The sequence below is a fragment of the Anabrus simplex genome, chromosome 1 (genome assembly GCF_040414725.1).
Source record: "Anabrus simplex isolate iqAnaSimp1 chromosome 1, ASM4041472v1, whole genome shotgun sequence".
Lineage (NCBI taxonomy): Eukaryota > Metazoa > Arthropoda > Insecta > Orthoptera > Tettigoniidae > Anabrus > Anabrus simplex.
Window position 1 is genome coordinate 1,713,273,878 of NC_090265.1, and position 13,501 is coordinate 1,713,287,378.

Here is a 13,501-nt window from a genome sequence, read left to right on the forward strand (position 1 = left end):
AACCGAATATTCACGGCTCCAAGATCATGTTCTGCATTTGGTGGGACCAGCTCGGCGTCGTGTACTATGAGGTGTTGAAACCCGGTGAAACAATCACAGGTACTCGTTATCGAACGCAATTAATGCGTTTGAGCAGAGCATTGAAAGATAAACGGCCGCAATAGAGCGAGAGGCACGATACAGTGATTTTGCAACACGACAACGCTCGACCCCACGTTGCAAAAGAGGTCAAAACATACCTGGAAATGTTAAAATGGGACGTCCTACCCCACCTGCCGTATTCTCCAGACATTGCTCCCTCTGATTATCACCTGTTTCGATCAATGGCGCATGGCCTGGCTGACCGACACTTCCGATCTCATGAAGAAGTCACAAATTGGATCGATTTGTGGATAGCTTCAAAAGATGAACAATTTTTTCGACACGAAATTCGAACACTGCCCGAAAGCTGGGAGAAAGTCGTGGCCAGCGATGGACACTACTTTGAATGATACATGTGTAAGTAATCTGTTTCATTAAAGCCTCCAATGTTGGGGACAAAACGGCAGAAGCAAAGTTGTACACCTTGTAGGCCTACTTATATATTTACACATCTTTACTAATTTATATGGAGGTGCACCAATTTTTCTTCAAAATTGTAAATGCTGTTTACCATATTGACCTTAGGTCTCACTAACTACTTTTTATGGTTTTCGGAGACGCCGGGGTGCCGGAATTTTGTCCCACAGCAGTTTTAAGTACCAGTAAATCTACCGATACGAGGCTAACGTATATGATCACCTTCAAATACCACCGGACTGAGCCAGGATCGAACCTGCCAAGTTGGGTTCAGAAGGTGAGCACCATAACCATCTGAGCCACTCAGCCCGGCTACTTTACATTAGATGCTCTAATATCACAAAGAATCGGAAAAAAACTGAATGTACCGAGCGAGTGCCTGCATGGGTTTGGGTCACATAGCTGTGGGCTTGCATTCAGGAGATAGACAGTTCAAACCCCACTGTCGGCAGCTCAGAAGATGGTTTTCCATGGCTTCTCATTTTCATACCAGGCAAACGCTGGGGCTGACCTCAATTAACCTGCGAGTGGTCGCTAGCCGAAATGTAACGTGAGTGGTCGCGCGTGAGACTTTCTCTCACATTAACATAAATATGACTTTATTCACAGTTTTGTGGGACGTAAGGCTGAATTTTACAACTGAAATGAAACGCAAGTTCTACCTTATATATATATTAGATAAAAATGAAATGATTAGCTGTGATAGAGAGAGAGATGGCGTATGGTTTTAGCGCCGGGAGTGTCCGAGGACAAGTTCGACACGCCAGATGCAGGTATTTTGATTTGACTCCCGTAGGCGACCTGCGAGTCGTGATGAGGATGAAATGATGATGAAGACGACACATACACCCAGCCCCCGTGTCAGCGAAATTAACCAATTAAGGTTAAAATTCCCGACCCCGCCGGGAATCGAACCCGGGACTTCTGTGACCAAAGGCCAGCACGCTAACCATTTGGCCATGGAGCCGAACATGATTAACTGTTTACTAAAGATACAAATTACTACTTAAAATAACATATTGAATGTACATAAAAATAAGTTCCGTCCTGAAGTTGTAAAAAATAAAATCTCACACATGCATTATATCTAGTAATATTTACGTACAAAGCAAGGTTTCTGAACATAATAATATTTTCAGAAACAAGAAGTGCTCATAATACAAATACTAACGCGTACAACAGAAGTAAGTTTCTCGCCCCACTTCAAAATTCCACCAACGTCATTAGTCGCGCGATGAGAGAATCTCTCACGCAGCGCGCACGGACACATAGGAACCTTTGTTCTGACTAGGGGAGGGGGTGCTTACCCTTAAAATGTGAATCGCTCTACTCACGAAAGTTATAAACTCAGCTAGACGAGGGAACAGTCACCTCCCGTTCATCACTGTGAAGTAATATAACAATAAAAAATAATGTGAGAGGAAATCTCATATAGCGACCACTCGCGGGTTAAGAAGATGGTCGCTTCTTTCCCTCTCTTAACACTTTCCTATCCCATCGTCACCTTAAGACCTATGTGTCGGTGTGACGTAAAGCAAACTGAAAAAAATTCAAGGCCTACAATATCAAAAGCCCATAAAATTGATCAACAGTAACATTACATTGACTACTGTTTGTTGTGATGTGCTTTGTCTCTTCAGTTGCCACTCATCTCTGATAGATGGAATTACTGCTACATACCGAGAACAACAACCTGCCTGAATATTAGTGGGAAGTAGTTGGGGAGTTAATAATTTTCTTCTTTAGTATGAATGTATGGTTCATACTACTGGTACATGACACACTGGCTCACTATTGCATTCCAGCTAGATATTCGATCCCTGGTCTGAAGCACTGATACTAATAAGGAGTATAAACACTTAATGGAAAATGGAAGAGCTGCATTCACCACTGTCTGTGGCCAGGTTATTCCAGCTCTGCAAATTGGCACTCTTAGAATGCCAGCGTAGTACTGTTTGTGAAAAGTGAGAATTTGTGCCTTCAGTCACTCAATTCAGTCACTACTTTATACATGTTTCATCTTTTGTACTTCTGATCAGTTGGGACAAGACCTTTTATTTAAATTGTGAATCTTCCTACTCTAAGTAGAACTCAGGACTTTCAAGATTCCATCTTGAGGTAAATAATTACGTTATGTTAAAGTGTCATTCTCCAGTCTATGGACTGATGACCCAAACTACAACAGCAACAACAACCAGATGCTATTAAAATCCCTGACCCAGCTGGGAATTGAACCCGAGACCACCTGAGCTGAAGGCCTCGATGCTAACCATCCAGCCATGGAGCCAGACAGGTATACACTGCAACCCTCAGATATCGCCCACAATGAGCAGCAAATGGATATTCCTGATGAACTTCTTTCCCCACATGCAGCCATCCACCATTGGTAGCACAGGTACAGAAGTGTCATGCAGTGTTCAAATTACCAGCTGGAACTGAAGAACTTTATCTTCAAATGGAAACGTGGTTCTGAATGTGAACAGGCTGGATGTTACCAACCCTCATTAATAGCTCATTATCTCGAATGGCTCTGCTCTGGAAGAATGATCATGGCATAGGATGGGAATCACAGCTTATTGTGGACTATTTCCGAGAATAGCTTTGGAATTCTGGACAAAGCAATTTGATGGTAAAGAGCTTGGCAGTAGATCACCTTGACCTGTTATGAACTTCAATCCTGTCTGTGTTATTTGCCTTGTGTGATGAATAAACGAGCGATTTTTAAGTGTTAGAGAGAAGTATCCTCCTGTTGATCAGCAGAACATTACAAACCACTTTTCACTGTTATGGGGAAAAACCATAGGCAGACAAAATGTTGGAGACATTCTAACTGAAAAATGTAAGTGGACAGATGAAACTAAAAAGTGCTAAGTGTGAAGAGCTACCCCTAGTCAACCTAAAAAACAGAACTGCAGCCAATGAGGTCATTAAGAAACAAGCAAATTAGACATTACAGATATGGCCTACAGCAGTGGTCGACTATATTGTTTCAAATAATGCCATGTTAAGCAAGGTAAGAGGACAGGTTGACCTGGGGGCTGTACAACTTTCAGCAATCATTAAAAATTACAGTCCAAGTGATGTGTACAACATGGATGAAATTGCTTCATTTTATCATATGCAACCTGATAAAATAATATCAAATGCTACTGTAAGAGATTGCAGGACACCCAAGGAGAGAACAACCATTGTATTTTGTACCAATGTGAACGGAAATGATAAAAGAAAGGTGACAATGGTTGGTAAGTCTGCTAAAATTCGGTGTTTGAAAAATTTTAAACCATTGGTTTATGCTGAGTATAGGACCAATCAAAAGGCATGAATGACCATTGTCAAATTCAACAAGTGGATCAAAGATTTCAACAGTGAGATGAATAAAGAACCGCATTGTTGACAATGCGCCATGCCTGAAAATTTCAAGTAATATAAACAACATCAGGGTGGAATTTCTTCCTTCTCAATGCATTGTTTGCCTTCAGCTTTTGGATGAGGGAATAAGTAAAATTTTTAAAACCCATCATACATGGTATCAAGTGTATACATATCCATTTATTTAGGAACAACCTCCTGTATTTACAGGCTGCCACTAAGTACAAGGTAAAACATATTAAATTTTCTGTAGTTTTATTAATTAAAGAAAATTCCAAGTTATAAAGAAACGGTATAATTAGTGCAGCATTTCAGAGCTGTAGCTGTAGAGGTGGTGTCTCAGGATCTTCATAGAGCCTCAGAGGATGAGAGTTGCAATTTCGAGGATGAGCTTCATTGGAAGTTGGAAACGCTTCTACGTGGCGACAGAGTGACGAGGTACAGTACTGTGAGCTCCGACCATTATCCCTATTATTTCCATTTCCGGAAGGTGGTATTTAGATTAGTAGTAAGGGAGAGTGGGTTTGTATTTTTTAAATCTTTTCTAGATTAACCTCCTCTGGCTAACCACTATGGTGCTCGAACCTGACAGTCGGATCTAGGACGAATCCTTGAAAACTGTTGTCTTTAAAGGCTATGAAGTCAATTCCCTGCGAACTACCATTTATGGGCAGTCCGTGTACCTCCTCATGTACATTGAATCCCTTCTTTCTCAGTTCTTCGGCAATGAAGTATCTGATCTGGTGGTGCCGTATGTTTTTTAGGAGCTCCCCGCGTGTGCAGAATCCCAGGACATGACCAAGAGTTTCTTTCTCTCCGTGGCAATGCCGACAGAGGTTGCTGTTGAGGGATCTGCCTAGCATCGAGCACACTGTAGAAACATTAGCAGTCATCTGCTCGTTACAAGACAGTACAGTATGATCTTACACCCAAGAGTTTGCTGGTGTGTACTCTTTGCAAAATTGTACTCAGAGTCTTTTTACGGTGAATACAGTTTATAGGGAAAATGCAAGATGGTGTTGATAATAAGAAATGCTACATACCTTCAAACCAAACCAAACCAAACCAAACCAAACCAAACCAAACCAAACCAAACCAAACCAAACCAAACCAAACCAAACCAAACCAAACCAAACCAAACCAAACCAAACCAAACCAAACCAAACCAAACCAAACCAAACCAAACCAAACCAAACCAAACCAAACCAAACCAAACCAAACCAAACCAAACCAAACCAAACCAAACCAAACCAAACCAAACCAAACCAAACCAAACCAAACCAAACCAAACCAAACCAAACCAAACCAAACCAAACCAAACCAAACCAAACCAAACCAAACCAAACCAAACCAAACCAAACCAAACCAAACCAAACCAAACCAAACCAAACCAAACCAAACCAAACCAAACCAAACCAAACCAAACCAAACCAAACCAAACCAAACCAAACCAAACCAAACCAAACCAAACCAAACCAAACCAAACCAAACCAAACCAAACCAAACCAAACCAAACCAAACCAAACCAAACCAAACCAAACCAAACCAAACCAAACCAAACCAAACCAAACCAAACCAAACCAAACCAAACCAAACCAAACCAAACCAAACCAAAATAAAATACTTTATTTGCAAATGAGGTGTCTACCTCAGTGGCCAATGATACACAAAAATGCATTGTTCTCAACAACTAAATTTTAAATTAAAAAGAAAAGGAAACAATTTTCCTAAAATACTGTATTATACATTTACATTAACAATTTTTCTATTAAATGCACAACTCATCCTAAAGAAATATATGTTATTTACAAAATTCTACACATAATATCCACTGACAGCTCAAAACATACCACTTAGTTGAGCAGCTCTTCTTCTTTCTCTCAATTCTTCCCAGCCCAAACTTTGCAACATTTTTTAACACTACTCTCTTGTCGGAAATTACCCAGAACAAATCGAGCTGCTTTTCTTTGGATTTTTTCCAGTTCCTGAATCAGGTAATCCTGGTGAGGGTCCCATACACTGGAACCATACTCTAGTTGGCGTCTTGCCAGAGACTTATATGCCCTCTCCTTTACATCCTTACTACAACCCCTAAACAACCTCATAATCATGTGCAGAGATCTGTACCCTTTATTTACAAATCCCATTTATGTGATTACCCCAATGAAGATCTTTCCTCATATTAATAACTAGATACTTACAATGATCCCCAAAAGGAACTTTCACCCCATCAACGTAGTAATTAAAACTGAGAGGACTTTTCCTATTTGTGAAACTCACAACCTGACTTTTAACCCCGTTTATCAATATACCATTGCCTGCTGTCCATCTTACAACATTTTCGAGGTCACGTTGCTGTTGCTCACAATCTTGTAACTTATTTACACTGAAGAAAATGGAAATTGCAACACCCAACAGGAGTGGTGCTACATTGCTGAAATTGAACACGCAGGACGAGGGTTCAGTTGTGCTTCGATGATTATACTTTCAGGTCCCTCTGACCACAAGTTTGGACAACAATCAATACAGGATATGCCCACCATGAGCTGCAATACATTGATGAATTTGTCGAGGCATGGAGTCAATAAGGCCCTGGATTGCTTCCTGACAAATTGTGGCCCATGCTTGCTGCACGGCATGGGTCAGTTGTTCCAGCATTGTGGGTGGCTGAGAACGGTTGGCCAGTTGTCGACCCATCATGTGCCACACATGCTCAATAGGACTGAGGTCTGGGGATCTGGCGGGCCATTCTAAGGTTGTGATGTCGTGGAGAGCTTCTCTGGAGATGCGTGCAGTGTGAACCCGGGCATTGTCCTGCTGAAACATCCCATTAGCAATGTTCGCCATCATAGGGACAACCACTGGATTGAGTACCCTATCAACGTACTGTCGAGCAGTCATAGTGCCCTGAACAAGTACTAATTGTGATTTCACATTAAAGCCAATAGCTCCCCAGACCATAATGCTTGGTGTTGGCCCAGTGTGCCTCTCGACAATAAGATCTGGGTGGCCCCTCTGCCCGGTACGTTGGCGCACACGATTCTGGCGATCACTGCAGGCAAGACAGAAGCACGATTCATCACTAAAGACGACCCTATGCCATTCATCGACCCACGTCGATCTTTCTCGACACCAAGCCAGCCTTACACGTCGCTGTTGTGGGGTCAATGGAACACCTTCTGCAGAGATACGGGCTCGTAAGCCAGCTGTACACAGGCGATTACCAACTGTTTGTTGTGAAACATGGGGTGCCACAGCTGCTCGAATTTGCACTGCTGTTGCATGGGGTTCAATCCGGGCCATCCAAATGATGTGGCAATCCTCTCTCACAGTTGTCTGTTGCGCTGGGCCTGTGCCAGGTCTACGAGTGTGGGTACATACTTTTGACCACAGCTGCCATACACGTTGTACCGTAGATGCCTGTCAGCCAACACATGCAGCGACAGTCCTTAGCGATAATCCAGCCTCACACAGCCCAATTATCCAAGCCCTCTCAAACGGTGACAGTTGTTGATAGCGTGCTCTTCTCTGTTGGTGAGGCATGTTTGATGGGGAACACTTCACTGCACAGACTGCAAATCAACTACGCTACACCAGAGTCCGTATACTTGAGTTGATTTCTCCGCGACCAATCATGTGGGGAGACCTGTAGCCACAATCCAATGGGTCTGAAACTTTGATCGTTTACATACCTACATAGTATCCTTCCATATCTTGAAAATCAACACAAATGACCAATGGCTTCATGGTGTTGCAATTTCCATTTTCTTAACCCTCAAGCACACGCGCCAAATTTTAGGACGCAGACACACGCGTTGGGGTGCTTTCCACCCCACATATCATTGTATTGTAAAATATGAATTACTGCATTATTTGGAGATTTTAAGATAGATTATATAAGAATGACTCTGTCTGCGGGGATCCAGCCAGAAAGATATAAGAGCGGGCAGAGCACAGGAGAGTTATTTGTAGATTTCACTAGGAAACAAAATGACCTGGGGTGGATTCCACCCCATACGCGTGTGTTTGAGGGTTAAGTGTATTACTCTATACAGAACATCATCCACAAAAAGCCTTACCTCTGATTCCACTCCTTCACTCATATCATTTATATATATATAAGAAAACATAAAGGTCCAATAATACTGCCTTGAGGAATTCCCCTCTTAATTATTACAGGGTCAGATAAAGCTTCACCTACTCTAATTCTCTGAGATCTATTTTCTAGAAATATAGCAACCCATTCAGTCACTCTTTTGTCTAGTCCAATTGAACTCATTTTGGCCAGTAGTCTCCCATGATCCACCCTATCAAATGCTTTAGACAGGTCAATCGCGATACAGTCCATTTGACCTCCTGAATCCAAGATATCTGCTATATTGTGCTGGAATCCTACAAGTTGAGCTTCAGTGGAATAACCTTTCCTAAAACCGAACTGCCTTCTATCGAACCAGTTATTAATTTCACAAACATGTCTAATATAATCAGAAAGAATGCCATCCCAAAGCTTACATACAATGCATGTCAAACTTACTGGCCTGTCATTTTCAGCTTTATGTCTATCACCCTTTCCTTTATACACAGGGGCTAGTATAGCAACTCTCCATTCATCTGGTATAGTTCCTCCGACCAAACAATAATCAAATAAGTACTTCAGATATGGTACTATATCCCAACCCATTGTCTTTAGTATATCCCCAGAAATCTTATCAATTCCAGCCGCTTTTCTAGCTTTCAACTTTTGTATCTTATTGTAAATGTCATTGTTATCATATGTAAATTTTTTAATACTTCTTGAGCCTTAGTCTTCTCCTCTATCTGGACATTATCCTTGTAACCAACAATCTTTACATACTGCTGACTGAATACTTCTGCCTTTTGAAGATCCTCACATATACACTCCCCTTGTTCATTAATTATTCCTGGAATGTCCTTCTTGGAACCTGTTTCTGCCTTAAAATACTTATACATACCCTTCCATTTTTCACTAAAATTTGTATGACTGCCAATTATGCTTGCCATCATGTTATCCTTAGCTGCCTTCTTTGCTAGATTCAATTTTCTAGTAAGTTCCTTCAATTTCTCCTTATTTCCACAGCCATTTCTAACTCTATTTCTTTCCAGTCTGCACCTCCTTCTCAGTCTCTTTATTTCTCTATTATAATAAGGTGGGTCTTTACCATTCCTTACTTCCCTTAAAGGTACAAACCTGTTTTCGCATTCCTCAACAATTGCTTTAAACCCATCCCAGAGTCTGTTTACATTTTTATTTACCGTTTTCCACCGATCATAGTTACTTTTTAGAAACTGCCTCATGCCTGCTTTATCAGCCATATGGTACTGCCTAATAGTCCTACTTTTAAGACCTTCCGTTCTATCACATTTATTTTTAACTACCGGTACGACAAAAACAGCTTCATGATCACTAATACCATCTATTACTTCAGTTTCTCTATAGAGCTCATCTGGTTTTATCAGCACCACATCCAGGATATTCCCTCTGGTTGGTTCCATCACTTTCTGAATCAACTGTCCTTCCCATATTAACTTATTTGCCATTTGTTGGTTATGCTTCCTGTCGTTCGCATTTCCTTCCCAATTGACATCTGGTAAATTCAGATCTCCTGCTACAATCACATTTCTTTCCATGTCGTTTCCTGCAAATAATTCTGAATCCAATTCAGTGCTACCCTTTCCCGGTCTGTACACTCCAAATATATCAAGTTACCTATTGTCTTTAGAAATGAGCCTTACACCTAGAATTTCATGTGTTTCATCTTTAACTTTTTCGTAGCTTACAAATTCTACTTTCACCAGAATGAATACTCATCCTCCCACCATTCTTATCTCTAAGATACACACTCCAGTTCCAATTGCTTTGAAATCATTTAAGAAAAGGGTAGGAAAACAACAGATAGGAGGGAATCTGCCAGTTGGGCAACTGCCCTAAATGCATATCAGTAGTGATTGATTGATTAATTTATTTACATATTTTATGCCCACATTGGAACACTTAAATCATACCATATAGGTACATCTAAGTCTTCAAACAACTTACTGGTAGTTTAGTTTTCATTATCTTCCTCCTCTCCCAGAACCTCTTCATTCTTTCCGACCTGGCTGCCCTTTCTTCATCAGATATGGCATATTGTTTTTGTTGTAAGGTTTTTAGTTTAATTCTTAAGTGTGTGTTATTTAGAATTGTTTTCTCTTCTATATTTGCAGTTTGATGCATTGCAATATTCAACTCTTGTACCATAAATCATCTTGGGCTACTTGAACCAATTATTTTTTGTTTTACTTATCCAAAAGTAGTTGCATTAGTTGTTAAATAGTTATTAATTATGAGAAATTGAAGAAAAGAGAAGATCTTCTCCTGTGGTGTAGTGGTTAATGTGATTAGCTGCCATCCTCCCGGAGGCCCAGGTTCGATTCCCGGTTCTGCCTCGAAATTTGAAAACTGGTACGAGGGCTGGAATGGGGTCCACTCAGCCTCTGGAGGTCAACTGAGTAGAGGAGTTTCATTCCCCCCTCAGCCATCCTCGAAGTGGTTTTCTGTTGTTTCCTACTTCTCCTTCAGGCAAATGCCGGGATGGTACATAACTTAAGGCCACAGCTGCTTCCTTCCCTCTTTCTTGTCTATCCCTTATGACCTTCCCATCCCACCACAAGACCCTTGTTCAGCATAGCAGGTGAGGCAGCCTGGTCGAGGTACTGGTCCTCCTTCCCAGTTGTATCCCCCAGCCCAAAGTCTCACACTCCAGGACACTGCCCTTGAGGCGGTAGAGCTGGGATCCCTCACTGATTCTGAGGGAAAACTAACCCTAGAGAGTAAACGGATTAAGAAGAGGAAAAGAGAATGATCATGGACGGATTTATGATGATGCACTTTCCATGGAATAAAGTTGTAGTTTGAAATGATGGGTCTGAATACCTTGAAGATTGTTATCTTGTTAAATTCTTCTGTTCTATTCATTATGCATAATTTACTCTGCTTTTCTGCACACAGGATGATGGCCCATTCCAATGGAGTGAGACAGTACAAGGCATAATCTTGGGTTCATATTTCTGGGGCTATCTGATAGGTCAGCTGCCAGGAGGAAGGATGTCTGAGTTACACAGTGCTAAGTACGTGATGCTAATAGCAGTGTTGATGAATATTGTTGGCTGCGTCCTGACACCTGTAGGTTCTTACGAACACTACTTCATTTTCATCTTCCTGAGAGTCTTGCAAGGTTTTGGAGGGGTAAGTAAAAGAGCTTATACTCTTATTAATTCTTATATTTAATAACTGTCTTTGAATTATGCATGTAAGATTAGATGCAATATCACAGTCCCATGTGAATTAATATGAACAAAGTTTCTTTTTTGTAACTTTCATCAATGATTCTGAATACAATCAGTCATTCACCACTGATATGCATTTAGAGCAGTCACCCAGGTAGCAGATTCCCTATTTTTTTTTTTACCTAGTCTTCTCTTAAGTAATTGGAAAGAACTTGGAAATTTATTGAGTATCTCCCTTGGTAAAGTATTCCAATCCCTAACTCTTCTTCTTATAAACAAATATTTGCCCCAGCTTGTCCGCTTGAATTCCAACTTTTTCTTTGTATTGTGATCCATTCTACTTTTGATGATGATGCTTGTTGTTTTAAGGAGCCTAACATCGAAGGTCATCGGTCCCCGTCCTATTTTTAAAAACACCACTCGAACTTATACGTCTCCTAATGTCATTCCATGCCATCTCTCCACTGACACTTAGAACGTACCACTTAGTCAAGCAGCTCATCTCCTTTCTCCCAAGTCTTCCCAGCCCAAACTTTGTAAACATTTTTGTAATGCTACTCTTTTAATAATATATGGACATTTAACAATTATAAATGAAATATATCCCTCACTGGTTCACTTGACTGTACCTTCAACACTTTGAGTGTAATTACGACATATTCCTTTAATCTGGTGTTTACTGTATCAAGCCTAATTTGGTGATGTATCCATGTGACTGCTTCTTCTCCATATCATATGACTTCTTGATAAGTTTGTACTGTATGACTTCATTGCAAGTGTATCTTTCTATGACCCCATGGTAAGCCTTTCCATCCGCATCTTCAACTAAGTGACCGACCAACTGTGGCCTCACTCTCTCAATGACCAATGACTAATGGCTCACTGAGTCCTCTCCATCTCGTTCACTTTTGTTGACTGATTGACTGAGGCCTCTGCATCCCTATGACTTCTTCACTGTTCAGCTTCCATTTAACTAATGACTGACGCTACAAGATACACCCAGCTGGAGATTACGTAGGTGTGTCAACCAGTCTATATAAGCTATGGCAAAATCCCTGGCGGTACCCAGTAGGTAACTTCAAGAATGTGAGCTCACCGCTAAGTACGCACGATGACTTGGCAGTAACGCCAGCAGTATTGCACAATGTAGCAATGTCATATCCACATCTGATATACAGCAACTCTTACTGTACATGTATTTAGTGTTAATCTACACACACGTATATATGCATACATTTAACTACAATCACGCAAGTGACAAGCATTGCAGAATTGAATTGAATAATAATTATAATACAATAATAGTAATATCACAGATAAAATAATAATAATAATAATAATAAAAATACAGATATCATCTTGTAACGGGATTTGAACCGTTACAACATTTCAAAGGCATTTGATACTGTTGATCATGAAATATTGTTGCACAAATTTTATCAGACTGGGGTTAGAGGAATTGTTAACGACTGGTTTAATCATACCTGAATAATCGATCCCAGTTTGTTGAAATTACACATTGTAACAGTAATGGGCATAATGAGACATATCACTATCCCCCCTGTGGGTAGGGGTGGTAGAATAACACCCACGGTGTCCCCTGCCTGTCATAAGAGGCAACTAAAAGGGGCCCCAGGGGCTCCTAACTTGGCAGCATGGTTTGGCGACCATAGGGCTCTTAGCTGAGTTCTGGCTTTGCTTCCACTTACTTCTGCCAGGCTGCTTACTTTCCTCTATCCTATCCGATCTCCCTTGGTCAACTCTTGTTCTTTTCTGACCCCGACACTATTAGATTTCTAAGGGCTAAGGAGCCTTTCATTTTCATGCCCTTCGTGGCCCTTTTTCTTTCTTTGGCCGATACCTTCATTTTTTGCAGTGTCAGATCCCTTCCATTTTTTCTGTCTGATTAGTGTTATATAGAGGATGGTTGCCTAGTTGTACTTCCTCTTGAAACAATAATCACCACCACCACCACCATCTCTCAGGTGAAAAACATAGACTTAGGTATTCCGCAGGTTAGTATTTTGGGGCCTGTTATTTTCTTGACCTATGTGAATGATCTTCCTCACAATAATCAAGTAGACACTGCAGTTCTGTATGCTGATGATACAATACAATACAATACAATACAATCAGCCATTTCAATCATTAAAATGATGTGGCCTCTTTAAGTCGTGGGTATAGGTAGGCTTTCAACAGTCTTCTCCAAGTGGAACGGTCTTGGGCAGATCTCATCCAAGTGGTACCAGCGATCTTCTTGATATCTTTGTCCCATCTGTCCGGTGGT

General features: G+C 40.9%; 1 protein-coding gene across 2 annotated transcripts in view; it reads left to right on the forward strand.

Annotated features, from left to right (window-relative positions):
• Positions 1–13,501, forward strand: part of MFS3 (major facilitator superfamily transporter 3) — a 353,439-nt gene that overhangs the window by 230,428 nt on the left and 109,510 nt on the right. For both annotated transcript variants that reach the window (XM_067138452.2, XM_067138451.2), the window contains exon 3: positions 10,937–11,173. In XM_067138452.2, the coding sequence (XP_066994553.2) occupies positions 10,937–11,173 (237 nt within the window). The remainder of the gene's footprint in view (positions 1–10,936; positions 11,174–13,501) is intronic.